The sequence below is a fragment of the Apis cerana genome, linkage group LG2, assembly GCF_029169275.1.
Source record: "Apis cerana isolate GH-2021 linkage group LG2, AcerK_1.0, whole genome shotgun sequence".
Classification (NCBI taxonomy): Eukaryota; Metazoa; Arthropoda; class Insecta; order Hymenoptera; family Apidae; genus Apis; species Apis cerana.
The window spans coordinates 4,416,492-4,437,210 of NC_083853.1; the positions used below are offsets into that span (position 1 = coordinate 4,416,492).

Genomic DNA, 20,719 nt, shown 5'->3' on the forward strand with positions numbered 1-20,719 from the left:
TTGAAAGAAGTATAAGAAATATAATAATACAAGTAATTTAAATCTTTAACTATAATAACACTTAATTATTTTTATCATGGGAAATCTTTGTCTCTCTTGTTGCAAACAATCATCTTCATGTGAAGATTTAACGCCAGACTTGGTAAGATTGGAAATTTTAAGGTTATTCCAAATATATAAAAATATTTCTTATTTAATATTTTTCATTGATATTTATTTTTAATTAACTCAATTTATGTTTTTTGGCATAAATATTTTATTAAAAAATTTTTTTTTTGTGTATTACAATTCTAAACTATATATTTAATTTTTGCATAATAAATTTTATATTTATTATATTTGATATTATTAAAAATTTTTTTCCTTCATTATTATATTAAGAAAAAGCTTCTTTAAGAAACTGTTTATTTAAAATATATAAAAATAAATTTTATTTAGATAATTTTTTAATATAATATAATTTTTTAATATGATATAAATTTTTTAATATGATATAAATTATGAAAAAAATATTTTTTATTTTCAATATCTAAAAAATTATAAAATATTATTGTAACAATAAAATATCTGAGTAATATTTCAGTAATAAAAAAATTTTAACAATAATTTTTTGAAAATTAAATTAAAAGATACAAAAAATTTTTTTTTTTTAGGAAACTAGAAGAAGAAAACAAATGGAAGCTGCAGAAAAAAGAATTGCTGAACAACAAAATCGAGGAATTAAAAATATTGAGGCTGTTAAAAGACAAGAAAGGTTAGATCAATTACGTGAAAAACGTCAAGAAGAAGTCGGTAACAAAAATGTACAAAGTAATTTAAAGGTAAGATATTTAATTTGATAAATTATTTAGGTCATTTATATAATTAATCTATAACTATTTATACAATTAGAAATAATTTAAGAATATTTAATAGAAAAAAATATAATAAGATCTTGCAATATTTACCAAGAATAGAAAAAAAATATTAAATAAAAAATTGTTATAATAATAATTTTTTAAAATAAAAATTAATATTGAATTATAATTAAAATATAATTTAGTATTTTTAAAAATTTTAAATATTTCTTTCTAAAATATATTTATTGTCAATATATATTAAATATAAATAAAAAATTATTTAGAAATATATTAACCAAAGAAATTTAATAAAAAATATTTTATAATCATATAAGATTATTATTAATATTAATAAAAATAATAAATTATTTTTTATAAAAGATATTTAACAAATTTTCAATTCATTAAAAACAGAATTTATAAATTTTTTATGAATTAAAAATAGATTATTGATATGTAGATATGAATAATACATTTTATTATTTGACATACATGTATTTTTTATTTACTTATAATAATTTATTATATTATTTATTTATTATTATTAAATATATTATATATTAAAATTACATTTTACATGAAATTTTAGAATTTGTATTAAATATTTTTAATTTTTTTTAATCAATATTGTAAATTTAACAATATTTTTTTTTAATTTTTAAATGTTATTAAATTAAATAATATTATTATATAAAATAATGATATTTAATAAAATATATTTATTTTAGTTTATCTTATAATTTTGTAATATTTATTTATTCAAATTAAAATTAAAGATTTTGAAAATTAGATAATAAATTAGATAATAATGTAATAAATTTTTTTATTATTTTAGTGGCAAATGAATTAATGGGACATTTTAATGGAAATTAATTATTTGCTGTACCTATAAATTTATTTTAAGAAATATACAATTATTTAATTTAAGATCATAGATAATATATATATATATATATATATATATATATATATATATATATATATATAAAATAATGTACAAAAATTGTATGCTATATGATACTATTTCTTAATAGAAATTAAATGATGTCGCAGATCTGCATTTTGCAAAATTTAAATATTTAGAGATATACACATTTACTTATGTGTATATCTGTTTTTATATTATGTTTTCTATAGTGCCTTAAATATTTATATAAATTATACCATTTTATATGATACATAATTAACAATATAATTGTAATGTCACTAATTATAAGTCATAAAATATTATTGTTATATATTATAATTTTTGTTTAAAATTCTATTAATATTTTTTATTATAATATATTTTAATATTAGAAATATATAGGTATAATATTGTTATAATCAAATTCATTATATTTTGTTGTATTGTTGTTAAATACTTTTATTAAAATATATTTATATATGATATTTAATAATATATTAATTTAATTAATTAAATATTGAATTTAAATATTGAAAATTCTCTTATTTTTGTTTAACAAAATATATTTATAAAATACAAGGCTAGTGCATGCACATGTGATATAAAGCTAATTTATTTACTATAATACAAAAAATTCAAAATCAAAAATATGTAAAGTATACATATATGTATACATATAATTATGTTTTTGATTAAATAATTGAAAATAAAAATAAAAAAATTTATATATAAAAAAACAAAATTTATAAAACGATATAATTGTTAATTTAAAAATATATTGAGTTATACAATTATTAATAATAAAATTTTCAATATTTTATTGAAAAAAGAATTAAATATACTATTTATTTAAGAAAAAATATTAGTTTTAAATTTTACAAATATTAAACATAAGAAAGTCTTTATTAGATATTATTTAATTTATAATTTAAGAAAATTATCTTTCATAAATTTTTTTCATAAATCATTTTACAATGAAAAGTGAAATATCTTATATGTATTTTATTATCAAATATTACAATTTTTATGTGAGATAATATTAATAAATTTATTTATGCATATAAATAAATATGTATATATGTACATGTAATAAAATATGTAAAATATAAAATGAATTTGTAAATGTTTACTATCACATCATGTTTTTTTAGAGGAAAATCTTTTAATTTGTACATATGTTTGGCAAATTATAATTTTTAAGAAATATATTTAAGATTGATTAAAAATACACAATTTTAAAATATTTCAAATTTTTCCTATCCGATGAACTGACCAAGATCGAAAAAGTTTTTTTGTGGATTTATTCTTCATTTCTCTTCCATGAGCAATTTGTACTTCTAATGATGCTCCATTATTTAATGCCAACCATGTATGAATTTCATCTGTTGCTGCAGAAACACCTAAATATAATATAAAACAATTAAGTGATTTATTAAACAATATATTTATAATTATAATTATATAATATATTTATAATATATTATTAATTTTTAAATGAAAAAAAATTATTTATGCAAACGTATATATATTGTGAATCATTTTTAGAGGGTTGATTCAAAATAATGCTTCAATAATTGATTCAAAAGTCAATATATAAAAATGTTGATTGAGGCTTAGGCTATGGTTACAATCGATGCTTTTTCAGACAAACTAATAGTATTCAAAACAAATAAATTCATCAGAACAAATAAATAAATTTCTTATGATAATACATAATAATACATGTCTTCCGTTTTTCAAGTATATGTTATGTACGTTCCATAAATATTTCGGATTTTTATTTTTATTTAATTATTCATTAAAGTATTATTTGATGCTTTTAAAATCTATCCTCAAAAAATATTCTCGAATATTATATTACATTATATTATATATTAATATTATATTCATATAATTGGAAAAAAAATGATACACGTGAAAAATAAGTAAAAAATATTGTATGAAACTTTTTTATCTAAAGTTTCAGGAAAATTGATTTTTAAAATTATTGTTATTTTTATATTGATATAATACAATTGTAGAAACCTTCTAGTTTGAAGAAAACTAAAACAAAATAAATTAAATTTAAATATACCTAATAATTCATGTAAAGTGATGCGTCGGCTTGCTAATAATTCTTTACTAGCACTTCTGATTTCAAATATTAATAAAGATTGTCTGGGAACATTATCACCTTCTATGTGAAAATCTATACTAAATTGTGGATTAGGCATTGCAGGTAAAAGTCGAGATTTTGCTAATGTTTTACCACTATTTGTTGAAGATGTAATTTTATCTGGACTGGTACATCTAATAAATAAATGATTTTTATTTAAAAAATTATTATTATTATTATTTTATATTAATATCTCTATTTTCTTTCAATCATACATACATTTGTAGCTTAATTCTACAATATAGTTGAGCAATATGTGCGACATGAAGACCTTGTGCTTGTAGAACTTTACCTTCTATACCTGAATATTTTTCCTTAGAACCATTGACAACTTTCAATTCTAATTGAATAAATATATTAAATGATAAATTTTAGTTTATTAATATGTATATTATAATATTATGTAATGATTTATTTATTGTATTATAATATAAAATTTTAAGAAACATGTATGATTTACAAACCATTTGGTCTCAATTTTAAGCGTGGACTAGGTTGTCTTATTCTGCCAAGCATATCAGGTTGTGATACAGCATGAGCTAAACCAGATCCTTGTAGAAGTTCTGTAGCATCAGCTTCTCCTCCTCCTCTAGGTTCCAAACTTAATGTTATACCTTTTGATTCATTCTTCTCTTCTATATTTACTTCTGAACGAAATCTACGTAGTTTTAGTCCTCTTTTTACCTAAAATTATTTATAATGCTAATTTTATTATCAAATATTATATATATAATATATATAACATATTTTTTTCATCAAACGTATTACGTTTGACATATAATAATAAATATTAATTTTAGACTATTAATAGATTAGATAATCCTATATTATATTATTGTTTAAAATTTGCTAATAATTTCTACATGTTATGTATTTTAAGAATATATATATAATTATTAATTATAATGATAACCTTTTGTTTCATAACACGAAAACTATTATATTGTGGCAATTTTTTGCCAAAACTTTGTTCCGGACTTGGAGTCAAACTGTTATGAGAAGATCGCCGTTCTCTTAATTTTGTTGTATCAGTTTCATCAATTACATCTGTTACAGATTCTGTAATAACTCTAGGTATCCAGGAATTTTGGGTTCCATTCATTTCATTGGAATCTTTACTTCCAATACTAGTTTTATCTATTTCAGATAGTTTAAGTATTACAGAAAGAGATTTAAAATATTTACAAATAAAACATTTATATAGTATGTTATATTTCTAAGAAATAATTTACCAGATTGACTAGAAATGATTGGTTTTAATAAAGTGACTGTACGCGGAGGTGGTGGTGGTGGTACGACATCTAAATGTAATCTCATTTTTGACTTTTCCATTGAAGGTCTTCTTATAATGTTTGACACTGTCTCGGGATTTTCAATATTTAATTGGATCGAACTTTCGCTAATATTGCTGGCTGCGTAAGTGCTTTGAGTCTAAATAAAAACGACAAAAAATCGATTAAATTTAGAATATTTTATTCAAATAAATAATTAAAACAAAAACTTTTTATACCTCACATTCTTCGGATAAAACTTTAATTTTTAATTCTACAGATCCCGTTTTAGTTCCTCTTAGCGTGAACCAATGGGACTGATCATTATTTGATAATTTTCTAATATCATCGAGAGTCAATGATACTTTTCCAAGGTAATCCTTCATACCAAAAGTATCATGATCCCATAATACCTGTACCAATAAATAAATAGATTATTGATTATTTATCATTATTTTATAAATGTATCATAAGAAAAAAGAAATCTTACAATATCCAATGTTTCGCCATTTCTAGGCAAACCCATAATAGAACTTTCATCCCAGCAAGGATTTAATGTTTTTTTCTTTATGCTGCTTTTATATTTAGTTTCGTTATTTAGTTTTAACTCACAAAAAGGATCGCTGAAACCATTTAAATCTTTTGCAACAAGATCTTTCGCGCGTATCAATGTCACTTCCATTAATCCACTTCCAGTGGAAAGTAAACTGGATACATCTGATGAAGTGGGATCCATATCCTTGTGAGTTAATAGTAATTTCTGAACATAAAAACATATAAACATATATAAGAGAGAATAAAAATTAGTATAGTATTTATCATAATAATTATAATCATTAATTATATAATCATCAGACAGTAATTCAATAATCTTGCTCAATATTCATTTGAATGATTATCATGTATGTATGTTCATTACATTAAAAAAAAATTGAAATATATATAGTATAATTGAAATAAATATTTTCCATTAATTATCTTCATATAGATTATCTCATATGTCAATGATAAAGAAAGATATATGAATTATTAGATAAAATATTTAAAATAAAATTTATATATAAAAATTATATTATAGAAATTTATATAATATATATATAATATAATATATATATATTATTATATATATTATATATATAAAGCAAACTATACTTGCATATTAAAATAAATAAATAAATATGTTTTAAAACTAAATAAAAAATAAATATATACTTTCTACAATAATATGTATATTATTATTATAAATAATTAATTGCAATTATTTCATGATTATTGAATTAATTATGAACTTTGATTGAATAATTATGATTATTTCTTGTGGTTATTAATCAATTATTATTGAATAATATTATTATTATTTAATAATAATCATGATTAATAGCGAGATTTTACATTAATTATAATCTTTAATTATTAATTGTTTTATCTAAGATTATACTAACTGCCTGTTGCATCCATGGTAAACTGTTTCTTTTAGATTTTGGTTCATCATCTGATATTGGAAACGTTAAACTACTTCTTCGACTTGTGACCACTTGCTGTATACTTTTAACAGGATAGAACAATACAGAAACTATCATTGTCGATGTAACATTTGAACCATTTAGAACTAATTCTTTTCTAATTATCCATGTATTTTCCTGAAAAATTGTTTTAAACATTTACTCTATATAGACATATGTAAATATATATTTATAATTTACAAATAAATATAACTAAAAGCTTTCTTATAATCTTACTTGAGATAAAGATAATATAGCTAATCCTAACATGTCACTATCAGTTGATTTCGATATATTCCACGAGTATACAACAAAACTTAAAGATACTTGAGTATAATCTTGAACAAGAAATTGTGCTCTTGATTCCCAACATGGTGATATAGTACTTTGAATGTAATGAGTCGTCTTCACCTATAATATAAAAATACAAAATGTTTAAGAAATTAAAAATCTGTTTTTTAATAAAATAAACGTACCTTTTTACGATTGTTGAATAGTATACAATAAGGATTGCATTGGGAACTGTCACTATTTAGATTTTCCGCTGAATGAATATAAACTACAAGTACTCCTGAAAATTATTTTCTAATAAATTAAATTATAAAATAAATTAATATATGATATATGAAATATAATGCTATAAAAGTCATGATATTGCTATATAATTCATAAAAATGAATGAAAAAGATTTAAAATGTTTTAATAAAAAGAAACATTTAAAAATCATGCCCGAAAACTACATTCATCATCAATACTACAATAGTTTTTTTTATGTTTTACCTGATTTTTGAGCTCGATTGGAATATTTTCGCGACACTGAAAATATTAGATAAAATAATACCAAAAATAATTATATTTCATGTTATGCTATTCGATGGATGTGACTTGTAATAATTCATTTATTTTTAATAATTTCGATCATCAAAAAGATAATATAGAATATTAAATTCTCAAAATTACCTGATAAATGCAAATTATCTTCCGTTAATTCTGGTTGTGGTAAGTCTGGATCCAGTTTTGGTAGTGCAGTATATTCTAATCGAGCGTTGATATTTGGGATGTTAGCACTATTCCGAGACGGTTTCTTTTGTTGCAATATTGTTTCAATTCTTTAAAATAAAAATTATGTAAGTGTAAATATATATTCTTTCAGATATATATTCTTGATTTTTTTTATTTTAAATAATATGTAAACTTACACTTGTGAATTATCCCAGTTATAAACTCCAAGCGCAAGTTCAAATTGAGCTAACGTGATGGTACTAACGAGTCGTTTTGCTTTTAATTTGATAGAGATTTTCTCGTTATCTAAGGCTCCTACTAAAAAAGATATGTCTTCGTTCCACGTGGAATTTAAAGTAGCTGTAACCCGTCTTTGATCTCCCAATGTTACTACAAGCCATCTCATTTCATCTCCGATGGGGGCTATGAATCATAAAATATGAATTTTTTTATATTTTTGAAATAATAGTTTGAGAAAATATTTAAAGACGATATTTTAAACGATATATTTTATTAGAATTTAAATTTTAGATATATTTTAAAAATTATATAAATTAACATTTTATTTAAAAAAAATAATTTTTAAGATATTATCAAAATTTAAGAAACTTCAAAAATATATGTACTCACAATATATCAGATTTAGAAATTGAATTAAAAGAAATTGAATTTATAATTATTATGAGAATTCTTTTTGTATAGGATAACATAATTTTATTCATATCTTTCATATCTTTATATTTTGTATCTTATATTTTATATTTATTTAATAAGTTAAATATTTCTAAATTAAATTTTTCACAAGCAGTGGAGTCATTATTTCGATTCAAACACATGCAACAAAGTTAAGGAAAGAAAAATATTATAAAGATTAAATTATAAAGAAAAAAGAGGAGAGCAAGAGGAGTGCTGTTCACCTGAACATCCATTTTGAGATAGAACAACGGTAAGCACTCCTTGCGGTATGGAATTAGTTAGTGAATCAAATTTAGGTCCAGGCCGTTCATGAGCTCTTAGATTCATTTCTAAGTGACCCGGATCAACGATCCAACTAGCTAGAGCATCCGTGACCACCGCATGAATCCACGTCTTAATTAAAGGCATTTCCATCATTTGTACCGTTTTCAGGATTCTCACGCTGAACCAAACGTCTGGTTTTTCTAAGAAACTCACGCTTAAAGAGGTTGCGTGAGGAAACGGTGCATTGGAATTAAGAGTCAGAGTGGCGAGAATAGTACCCGAGAGAGACAGTTTTTCCACGGCTAGATCAATGTCCATACCAACCCTTTAATTTAAGATTAAATTTTTATTCTAGTTGAATTATTTTAATTTCGATAATTATCTTTAAAACGAAATTTTGATTTTATAATTAAAATTGATATGATTAAATTTAATTTATTTGCAATTTAAATAATTTCTTTTTTAACACATTCATCAAAAGTAACATTTTTAAAACATTTTTGAAAAGATCTTCTTGAAAATTTAGTTTCTCTCTTAATTGAATTTATTTATTGAAAACATATTAATAGAGTTTTAATGTGAATGAAAAATATATACTAACCCTTTAAATAATCTTGTTGTGATGAGCATACGAAATTGTTCGCAATCAAGTTGTATATCAGCTTCGATTGACAATTTTATTTGATCTGTTTGACTATCAATATCATCGTCATTTGCATAATCTACAGTTCTTATTCGTGTGATATAAGGGGTTTGTTCTCCAAGCGTGAGTTCTCTCAATTCTAGCGGCCCTAGAATAATGTTTTCCATTAAAATCATTTTTTATAGATATGATAAAATTCCTTATGATGAATTTTCCAAATCTTATGTTCTCATAAAAAATATATTTTTTATATCGTGTAATATTAAAATATGCTAAATGATGAATTATTGTTAAATTAAACTAAAAAATAATACAAAAAATGAATTATATAATTTTTTCGAAAATTTTTACTTTTCAATGATATCTTCTTGTTATTTGGAATAATGAGCATATTAACTTTAAACTCTCTAACATTCTTATATAAAAATAATTTTTAATTTTAAAACTGGAAGCAAAAATTTAACAAAAATATTATTATATATTATTCTTTCTTAATGTTTTTATATAAATTTTATTTTTTAACATTATTTTATATTATAAATGAATTTTATACTTTAAAGATCTTAAAACACAATATTCAATATTTTACTCTTATTTGAGAATAAACAAATTTTTTTTTAATGAGAGCTATGAAAACTCACCAAGTATTCCCGGTTTAGCTTCATTTAGGACAGGTTCCAGTCTTTCTTTTGCTAAAGAAAATATACTGGCAGCACTAAATCTCCACCTATATATATAATAAAATTAAACATTAACGAAAAAATAAAAAATTAATATTTTAAAATTTAAGTTATTTATAATAATCATATATAAATAAATAATAACCAAAAATTAATTAATAATATTATTAAAAATAAATATATATACCTTATTTTATTAATTTCATCAAAATAATAATGCTCTATTCAGATATTAATTTTAATCAAACCTAAGTATTTATTGATACAAATTTTCGTACCATATCTGGTATATTTGAAAATTAAAATATTATAATTTATTATAATTTAATTATCTGAGTGCTTATTGAGATTATATCTGGTAATGATCAAGTAAAATGGATTGTAAATCAAAATAATTAAATTTAATATAGATATTAATAATAGCTTTATTTTCTATCAGATAATTTTCAAACTTTATATATTGGAAATATTTTATTTTTTTACTTCATTGAAGTTTATATTGGATTTAATACTATTTTCACTTTATCTAATTTTCGAAAATTTCTCGTGGCATTAAAAAACTAAAATTAATTTAAATTCAAGATCACTTTCTGTGTTTTAAATCTAATATTTAAATGTTAATTTATTTTTACTTTAACTATTAATTTAATTTATTACTTTAATAATGCATTTTTTTTAAATTGTTTCGTTATTATGCCAAATTAAATAAAAATTTTTGATATTACTTATGTAATGTCACATGTGATACCACATGAATATAGATGTCCGGTTTATGTTCCTTTCCCCATGGTACGGTAATGAATTTGTGTCATTATCGTTAGAGCGTAGTTAACTTGCATAAACTACTTCAAGTTATAACGTTACGTTGTAAAATATTTTACGGATCGTTTCCTTCTGTTTGTGTATCGTATTTACGGAAAAAATTGGAGTAGAACTGAATGGAATGGAAACAATTCAAGTAATTTTTTTAAAAGAAAAATTTACATCGCACAAGATTCATGTTTAAAACTTCTATCATTGGTGTTTTCTATGTTATTAAAGATATTTTTTTTTATCCTTTGATATTTTGCTTGTTTAGAAAATATATCAATAATTCGACTTTGCCTTACTTTTTCTATGCTCTGTTTTTTGTTATTTTTATATCATATAAGTGAATAAGTTTTCTATTTTCCACTACTTGTATCATAATAACAGTTTTAAACGTGAAGGCATAGCAAGAAAGAGAAAAAGGGTTGCTCGAAAACAGCTTGAACAGGTCTATCAACTATCCAAATAAGTAGTATTCTTTCCAGATAAGCTCTCTTACGTTGTTTTACTATCTTCGAGATCTTAACAAACGAGAAAATGTTGGAGATGTTGAAATCATATAGCTAGAATGACAACAGGTGCAACAATCAGGTGTAACAATCTTTAACGTAATTACATTCTTATTTCAATGATGTTAAATTTTTTCTATCACTTTTTATATCTTTTGTTTGAATTATCGTATAATATTTTTTCTGCAGCAATATCATTAATACGAAGATTTTTTTAAAATGAATTTTAAGAATCAATACCTCGCTAGTAATAATTTATGTAAATTTAAATTTTATTATCGAATTGAAAAATGTTAAAAATAATTTTTTCGTTTAAAAATATATATATATATTTGCTAATTATATTTATATATATTTGTTGAATTTCTAAATACATATACATATATTTTCTATTATTTACTCCGTTTGTTTTTATTTAGGAAATTTACTAAGATTTTTAAACAAAATTTTTATTAATATCATAATATATTTCGAAAATGAATTCTTTGAAAAATGTATTCTCAACAGTTATATTTGGAAAAACTGGTTTTAAAACAAGCATATTAAAATACGAATGGAGGTCGGCTCTAAACCTCTACGGTTTTGTCAACTACACATCAGCAGCAACAGTATTCATACATACATGCAGTAAAGTACTAGTGAAACGTGAAAGGCAACGGTTATACACTCGAGGAATGTGGAATATTTACAAATACCTACATACTATTGATTCCTGAACTACGTTCGTTCACCTATAATACACACCTACAGAATTTAGCAATTATCACGAATAGATGAATAATTTCGATTTATATTTGAATATAAATTGAAATAAATTGAAATTTTTCGCTTATATTTGTTTATACGAAATTAATAATCAATACTTATAATATTAACTTTTATTACAATAAGAATCGATAAAAAATTAAAGTGTAAAAATTAAAATATTTTATTCGTATACAATATGCACGGCGTTTATATTAAAATTATTTAATATAAAAAAATCAGATATTTAAATTATACATAAAATAGAAGTAAAAATTATTATGAGATATAACGTGAAATGAATAATTACCATCTATTAAGTAGTAAACTTAGCCATTCAGCAGTTTCATCTTTATACAAAGCTCTTCTTCGACGTAGCCTAGCTAATTCACGTTGAACAGTTGACTCAAGAAGACGGGATATTCTTGCTTTAATTATTGTCGCTGCTAATGCTAACACTAGCACTAACCATGCTAGTGATAAACCTACAGCACCTATTATCCATGCAATAATAAGAGCCATTCCAAGATATAATGCACCACGAATGGCTTCTGCATCCCTCTGTAAAAAATAAATAATAGTTTGTATTGAAAAATATAGAATTATTATTCTATCTCTTGATCGAGAAATATTTTATTGGAAATTTTATAAAGGAAAGTAGAGATTTGTATAAATTTGTATAAAAAAAATTAAATTTCTTAGAAGATGTTTCTTATAGAAAAAAGTATATAAAGTATACTGTTCCTTTTGTTAAAAGATTTTTTACGTTTAAGGAATAAATTGTTTCAATTTTGGATTCAAGTTTTTTTTAAATTTAAATTAATTCAAATTTTAAATTAATTAATTAAAAGTTTTCTTGTATGTTCAGATAAAAATGAAAATTGAGATATAAAAATTAAATCAAGATAAAGTAAATTTTTAATCATTTATTATATCAATAGTGCAATTTTTTGATACTATTTACTCAAAATGATGATTAAAATATTTTATTTTCGTATTAGAATAGAATAGAATAGATATATTTATTTATTAGTACATAAGAGAAACAAATTAATAAAAAAAATTTTCTATAATTCTAATAGAAACTTTTTATACATAAATAATTAAAATATTTTATATGTATGTACAAAATTAAATACAAAAATTTTAAATGCTTCATTTGTACATGAATAATTTATAAATATCTATTATATTATAATCTTAAATTCTCTTAATATTATATAATATAAAAAATATATATATGCAAAGATACATATTATATTTCAACTTTATTATTTTTACGTCCTGTTAAGAATGTATTACGATTATTACATTTTCTTACGAATATACCGAAGTCTCTCTAATAAAAAATGAAATAAAGCGAAAGTCGTACACAATAAAAAATCATTATTCATCTTTCTAAGATATAGGACACGATTTATGTATACTCACGCAACATCGCGTGCAAGTTACATTTTAAGAAGTTTCTTTGGTGTCATGAAAAACACCATTAACTTAAGAGTGATCAAATCAAATTGCATGGATAAAAGCAGTTGATTTGAATAAAAATATTGCGCATGTTTTACATTTTTACAAATAACTAGTAGAATATTAATATTTACATTATTTAATATTCAATGTTATTCAAATATTAGTTTCGCTTCACCTTTTCTCAATTAGCATATAACAAAATAATTATGATCTTTTTAAAATAAATTATAGCTTTTATGTGTGCACAAATAAGTATAAAAGTATAGTATATATGTATTTGCTATATGTCATCAGAAAAGCTTTAATTAAGAGAAAGTTTCATCGCAAAATCTATAATAAATTTCTTTTAATATACGCGATTTAATACAAAAAAATTTGTAATTAAAACTAGTAATCTTTTTATTATAATATTATATAATGATCATTTAACAAATTTCTTATTTTCTTCGTTTAAATTTAAATATTTGAATTGACTTTGTTAAAACTATATCTCTATATAATATCCCTGTAAATCATTTAAAATATATCCATAGTATTTTCTGCTTGTCGTAAAAGGATTACAGATTGTTATAAAGCTGTAATTTTTTTGAAGAAATACTTTTAAAAAGAAAGATTATAGAATTAAAAGAAAGAGAATGTAATATACAAAGGGAATAATTAAAAAAGAAAAAAAATGTATAAGATAAAATAAAATATTAAATTAAATAGATCAATAATTAAATTAAAATTACAATTATAACATTTATTACAATATAATTTTAACTTAAATTTAAAAAATTTATTAAATAAATTTTAACTTAAAGATATTTCAAGGATAAAATTAAAATTATTCAGAAAATTAAACATTATAGAATTTGGTACAAAAATGTACTAAATTTTCATATCTTTTGATCTCATAAATAAACTTTGGATTTTAAGGCTATAAAAAAAAATATATCGTTGTTTCATATCGTATATTTTCGCAATAGTAATACTATCTGTACCGTCAAGAACGTAACATTTCATTAATTAGAAAGTTGTCCAATACTAAGAGATCGACTTCGATCGTAAATCACTTGGTATTTCGAGAAGAAATCTTTGGATAATTTAAGTAAATACATCTCTGTTCTTCAAAACTGGAACATATTTAATCTACGTTTTTAAAAATGATATATTCTTAAGGCAAAATTTTTAATAATTTAAATTAATATGTATAATCAATTATATCAAATATAAATATAGATATAGTTTATTAATAAAATTTAAAAAATATGATTTATGATAATTTAATATTGATATAAATATATTATATTTTTATTATTTCTCTATATAATGAAACTTATCATTTTAATAATTTGTATGCAATCATAATCATATTTTATGTATATATAAAATATACATATATCGGGATAATGAGACCGCGTAGCGTAAACGATCATCCAGAGCAATATTCTGGAATTTTTGAAAGCGTATCAGAGCTGACAAACATGTTACATTGCTTTTCAATTTATATAGCTATATATGTCTCTTACGTTTGTATCATTCACAGACAGTAATACACAATGTGTGCGAAAAATATAAGTCCCGGACAAGTTTCGAGACAATTTTCATCACGCAAATGATAAATGACTAACAGTTAATAAAATACGATTATGCTTACATGTAAAAAGAAAATAATATTAAAGAAAAACCAAATTAATGAGAAATTGTAAATTGTAAATATTTTATGTTTTTTATGATTTTTAAAAAATAAATTTTAAATTTTATAAATATATATATATATATATATATATAATCTGTAAACAATAATAATTATATTTTTTTTTAAACTTTATATCTTTTTACTTATAATTAAATGAATTTAAAATTTTTTTGTATTTATTTCTATAAAGAAAAATATTTATCGATTTATTCTTCATGTAGAATTTTATTAAAACAAAATAATTTAACTACTTATATAAGATTTAATTTGTTAATTAACACAAGATTTTATTACATTAATTGAATATTATAGAATATATAATAAACATTATTGCAAATAAAAATAACACTTGGAAAAAAAGATCAAGTGAGAACAATTTAAAATAAGGTACTTTCATTGTAATTTCAATATATTTTAAAGTCGTTTAGTTTTTATACGTATTGTAGATAATATGAGGATGTATATATAACGTGTCGTTCATGAAATATGTTTTTTCAATAAATATTACATTGTGCAAAGAATGAAGAAGACTTTCTATGACACGAGTATTTTTTTCTTCAAGGATTTCGCGCCTTAATAGGGAGATTATTCTTCTCTCTTTAATGTCGACGAGGTAAGGAATGTAGCGATAAAAATCGCCCAAGAAATCTCACGAGTTCCGCTCCGGAAAGAGTTGCTTGGTACATATTTCCCACGTATATAGACAATAACTTCTTTCTTGCATCCATATCTACTCAAAAATGGAATATCGTATTGCACTTCGCTTAATTGGATGCATTTATGATTTATCATCATATTTTGACTATGAGAATTAAATTAAATTATTGCGATTGAAATTATCGCGCAAAAAAAAATAATTGAATATTAAGTGATATTGATTGTCCATAATAAAAGAAACAATGTATTAGATGCGCATGTTAATTCGATATAATTTTAAAAAGAATTAAAATTTTTAATTCTAATTTAATTTAACAATAATTTAAATCTAAATTACATACTTAATAATTTTTAAGGTTTTTTTTTTATCTTTTTCTTGCTTACATACAATAAAAATCTTATTATATCATTAAACAATTGGAAAGAATGCTTTCTATAATGATATTACAATAATTTTCATATAAATTACTTTGATTAAATTAATTTGATGCTGCATTTACTGTTACCTGAATTAGATATTTTCTGTTTCCACAATAAATTATAATTCTTTTGTAAAGATAATTCAATTCCGCAACCGTGGAAGAAAATCGAGAAAATATCGTATTTTCAAATTACGATTCACGTTAAGCATCTACCAATCCCGAACATTTCCTGGTGAACAACGCTATTGTATCTTTTACCTTTGATGAGGTTGACCATTCGAATCACGTAAATTCCGTCGAAAAATTCCTACCGTTACAAGAACACGGACCATTGGAACTATGTATTTGCGTGCATAGCATTACATATGAAATGAGACATGCAGCTATTCACAATTACACAGATGTCTCATGCACAATGATAACTTCGTATCATGACATACGTCTTTCCTACTTTCCATCATCGACACGTGTACACCTGTTTTTCAGTCGATACTAATTTATGAAACTTTTAAATATTGATTTTCTATGTGTATGCATCCGATGACGCAAATTATACCGTTTTTCAGAATAATCACCGTTATGATAGAGCTAGTGTCCATCATAACAATATTCTTTATTTTTAAATTATTTAGGATAATTTAATAAATTATGCATTTAATATAAAAAGTATGTATATTAATAATTTCAACGATCTTATATATGCTGTATTATTAAACGAACGATTTAATATTCTAGCAGAAGCTATTGGTAATTAATATTTGGAAATGCTATTAAAGGAAACATTAACATGCTCATTAATTATATGGTTGTTACAGTAATATACTCCCGTAATCCGTTTTAGTGCATGAAATTTACGCAGAATAGTTGCATTAAGAACTTTTTATCGAGTAATTATTATAAATTTATTATAAGTAAAACTAACTGTACTTTGTATTAAACATATAAAAGATAATTGAGACATTAATTTATTATTTATTTTTATAAAATTAATATTTTATCTATATTATGATTCATGTTTTATAAAATAAAACAGATTGTTAATTTAAATATTTATTATCCACCATTTTGATTTACAATACGTTGATTTACGAGTGATAATAAATTATTGATATCACTGTAAAGATGAAAGATAACACGATCAATTTAAATTATTATTAAACTATAAAACTTATTTAATTAAAAGAAATTTAAATTTACATAAATATATAATATCACTATACAAATTACATACATTCCTCATATTAAAATTCTAATTTAAATTCTCTTTAATTCTAGCTTTAAAGTTTCTACTCTTTCTAAAAGATGACATAACATTATATATGTAAATAATCTTGTCACACGTTTATACCATACAATTATGCATAACAAATATAGGAATATATAAAAAAATTTCTCACCTGAGTTTTCTGAGTAATAGCTAAAGCAAACTCTTCATCGGGAGCAGTATCTTCGGGGGTCATATTGGCACCCCCAGGTGCAACACTGTATCCACCAGTATTGTTAATAGCTCTGGACAGACCCCCTATCGAACAATTACTTATTGAGCTTCCTCCAATGATATCTCGTTTTCCTGCACAAAAAAAAGAGAAAAATAAATATTAATCAGAAAGAAAAATAATTTTATCTGATATAATGATTTGAATATTAATGCAAATCTATAATTTTCAAAATAAATAAGTAAGTTAATTAAAAAAAAATTGTAATTCAATATGAAGTAATCCATTGATCAAAACTATGAAACTTTTCAAAATTTAGTAGTCATCATTGTTAATAAATTATTATTTCACGTCAAATTTAAACTTGAATATAATGTCATAAAATTAATATTCGATATTGATTCAATTTTCGCAGAAGCTACATTAAGAAAATAGACAATCCGCCATCGATGAAGAATTTAGAACTATATTTAGAAATATGAATATCAAAAATAAACGAAGAAGATATCAAAAACGATTGAACTAACTTGATAATTATTATAATATACAATCAAATAAAAATATATTAAAACTAAATAGATGATATTTTATATTAATATTATTTATAAAAATTTACAAATTTATATAATTTTAAAAAATATAACATATATATAATTATTTCATTTAAATATAATTATTCTCCAATTTTTGCAGTTTCACATAAAATACAATAAGATTGTCATCAATAGTAGTTTAAAGATGAAAAATTATAAGAAAAACGAATCTTTTTTTTTTAGTAATAATTTTCTTTTTTGTAATTGTATTGTTAACAAATCATGATATCAATACAATCTTTATATTTTTTTCTGTGCATAATGTTTTCCTAATCAGTATGCATATCAATTAATATAACTGGTAAAGGTGCAAGGACGAATGCCAGACAATTAACGATACCGCAATCTACATATACGATGAATCCAGAATAGTCTTTGAGATATATCGCGTTTACTTGATCCATTTATTAACTCGTCCACCTCGATTTATGCTCGTCCTTTGAAAATGTCGTGTGAACCTTGTACATGAATCCGAGGTTGAAAATTCTGATTTCTATGAACGAAATCTCTATGATTCTCTTTGGAAAATTAATATATATATATATTTTTATTTGTCATATCTCTTTCCGAATGAGAAATTTAATATTTTAAGAAAGAAAGAGAAAATATATAATGAGATTCTATTAATTATGTAGATGCAAATTGTAGAATATGTATTAATATATTCATTAAAATTTTATCTCTAATTATTCTATTAATATAAAAAATAAAAATGTAATAAATTAATTTTAACTTGTTATTTATTATAATAAATTTTAATTAAGATATTATATATTCAAATTATATATTTGGATTAAAAGATATTAATTTATACGCTTGTTAAAAAGACATAAATGAAAACTTTCATTAATTTTAAATACAAATGCATGCATCTTTCCTATAAATACCTTGAAAACGATGAATGTGAGATTGTATTATAATTGGAATGATTTATCCGATAATATATCTATATGTATAAATATATATATCTAATATCAGGTTTTTAATATGATTTTTTAAATTTAATTAAAAAAAAAGTCTAGTACGTGATATTCTTCTATAGTTTTTTTATTACAGGAAATAATTCAGATATTCTTTAATTTTTAATTAATTTTTATTAAAAATTAATTCATAAGTTTAAAGAAAAATCTTGATCTTTTTTTTTTAATTTATTAATGCTAGGAATTTTAGATTTATTTAGAGATTTTTGAAAAATCTAACTTCACGATTGAAATGTCAGTAGACATGCACGACTTGATATACTTAAGAATACGAGCAGGAATAATCGAGGACAAGACCTTGGCATTATAAGCATCCCATGTAGAAATTGATACCATACCTTTTCAAATGTTATCGCACATCGTTATCTAACAATCGAGTTATAGAACTATTCAAAATCTACATTTTTTGAGATCGAGTAATTTCTTTTTTTATAAATGTAATAAAATTATAAAAAAAAAGATAATTGAAAATTAATGTAATTATTTCTATGTAATTATATTTAAATAATAATTTTAATTGTTCAAATTGAAATATTAAATTCTATTGATTTTTATTCTTCTGCAATATTGATCTAATAATTAATGCTAATCTTTGATTTCGAGTATAAATTATTCTAAAATAAAATCTTTAAAGTACTTAGTTAACATTTTGTAAATATATTAATATTTACACTCTATATAATTTTTAAATTACATATATCTAAAATAAAAAGTAAAATAAAAATGAATGAAAGTGTTTTTTATTTCTTTCTTTTTTTTTTTTTTGTAAAACAAATTTATGTAAGTATAAGAATTTATTGTAATTATATTGAATCGTACTTACGATATACGATTTTTATATATGTTTTAAGCGATATAATATTACGTTTCAGTTAAGAATCATTGCAGTATCCGCACTGATCATATAATACTAATATCGCGTGATTATAACTGCTTCTTTAAAACTTCACATAGATATTTCGGTTTATATTGATCAAATAACGTAGATCATGCGCTTTCTATCTTTGATTCTATCTATCGTAAGAAAGGTAAAACAATTTCATACTATAATATTGGTCTCATGGAATACTATTTAAAATCTTTTGACATCGCTATAATCGTGTAAGTAACGATAATAATAAGCAATTAATTTAATTAATTTAATTAATTGCTCACAGAATTGAATATATCCAACATGAAATTTAATAACATGTTACGTGAGTATTAAATAATAGACCTATTTTGAATATAATGAACTTCAATTTCTTTGAAGTTTCAATATATGAATAATTATAATTTCGAAAGTCAAAATATAATTATAATATAATTCGTATGTAAATTAAGTGAAATTTAAATGAAAGAATAATAATATTATTTGTTATATTTGTAATAATTTATATTTTCTTATAGATTGCACAATTTATATCTTAATTCCTCTGATGATAGATAAATGATAAATTTAATACATGTTTAATATCTTTT

The 20,719-nt window shown here is 21.6% G+C and overlaps 2 protein-coding genes across 9 annotated transcripts in view; one reads left to right on the plus strand and one right to left on the minus strand.

Moving 5' to 3' along the window:
* Window positions 1-2,857, plus strand: LOC107997524 (small VCP/p97-interacting protein). Of its 4 annotated transcripts, none has more exons than XR_009828930.1 (4): window positions 1-142; window positions 654-821; window positions 1,675-1,777; window positions 1,808-2,857. XR_009828930.1 is itself a non-coding variant. In XM_062071802.1 (3 exons), exons 1-3 carry the CDS (start codon window positions 77-79, stop codon window positions 1,687-1,689), a joined length of 249 nt encoding a protein of 82 aa, XP_061927786.1. In that variant the 5' UTR covers window positions 1-76; the 3' UTR covers window positions 1,690-1,810. The 4 variants fall into 4 exon arrangements, 2 of the variants coding, with proteins under 2 accessions (XP_061927786.1, XP_016911666.1); XR_009828929.1 differs by having other exon boundaries at window positions 1,812-2,857; XM_062071802.1 differs by having other exon boundaries at window positions 1,675-1,810.
* LOC107997520 (uncharacterized) overlaps window positions 2,729-20,719 on the minus strand; it is a 25,965-nt gene continuing 7,974 nt past the window's right edge. For 4 of the 5 annotated variants that reach the window (XM_062071800.1, XM_062071798.1, XM_062071799.1 and 1 more), the window contains 19 exons: window positions 17,647-17,819; window positions 12,330-12,580; window positions 9,921-10,006; window positions 9,238-9,427; window positions 8,594-8,961; window positions 7,874-8,099; window positions 7,635-7,783; window positions 7,455-7,490; window positions 7,151-7,245; window positions 6,912-7,085; window positions 6,615-6,812; window positions 5,663-5,932; window positions 5,412-5,585; window positions 5,134-5,332; window positions 4,815-5,038; window positions 4,366-4,585; window positions 4,121-4,241; window positions 3,821-4,035; window positions 2,729-3,146 (listed from right to left, as the gene is read on the minus strand). In XM_062071800.1, coding sequence (XP_061927784.1) covers window positions 2,992-3,146; window positions 3,821-4,035; window positions 4,121-4,241; window positions 4,366-4,585; window positions 4,815-5,038; window positions 5,134-5,332; window positions 5,412-5,585; window positions 5,663-5,932; window positions 6,615-6,812; window positions 6,912-7,085; window positions 7,151-7,245; window positions 7,455-7,490; window positions 7,635-7,783; window positions 7,874-8,099; window positions 8,594-8,961; window positions 9,238-9,427; window positions 9,921-10,006; window positions 12,330-12,580; window positions 17,647-17,709 — 3,414 coding nt within the window. In that variant the 5' untranslated portion in view covers window positions 17,710-17,819 and the 3' untranslated portion in view covers window positions 2,729-2,991. The remainder of the gene's footprint in view (window positions 3,147-3,820; window positions 4,036-4,120; window positions 4,242-4,365; window positions 4,586-4,814; window positions 5,039-5,133; window positions 5,333-5,411; window positions 5,586-5,662; window positions 5,933-6,614; window positions 6,813-6,911; window positions 7,086-7,150; window positions 7,246-7,454; window positions 7,491-7,634; window positions 7,784-7,873; window positions 8,100-8,593; window positions 8,962-9,237; window positions 9,428-9,920; window positions 10,007-12,329; window positions 12,581-17,646; window positions 17,820-20,719) is intronic. The other variant, XM_017056170.3, reaches the window with a different exon arrangement.

Bases quoted from the DNA above. Each gene is read 5' to 3' on its own strand.
- LOC107997524 (XM_017056177.3), top strand. From the start codon at position 77: ATGGGAAATCTTTGTCTCTCTTGTTGCAAACAATCATCTTCATGTGAA. The intron at 143-653 runs GTAAGATTGGAA...TTTTTTTTTTAG, and splicing joins AAGATTTAACGCCAGACTTG to GAAACTAGAAGAAGAAAACA.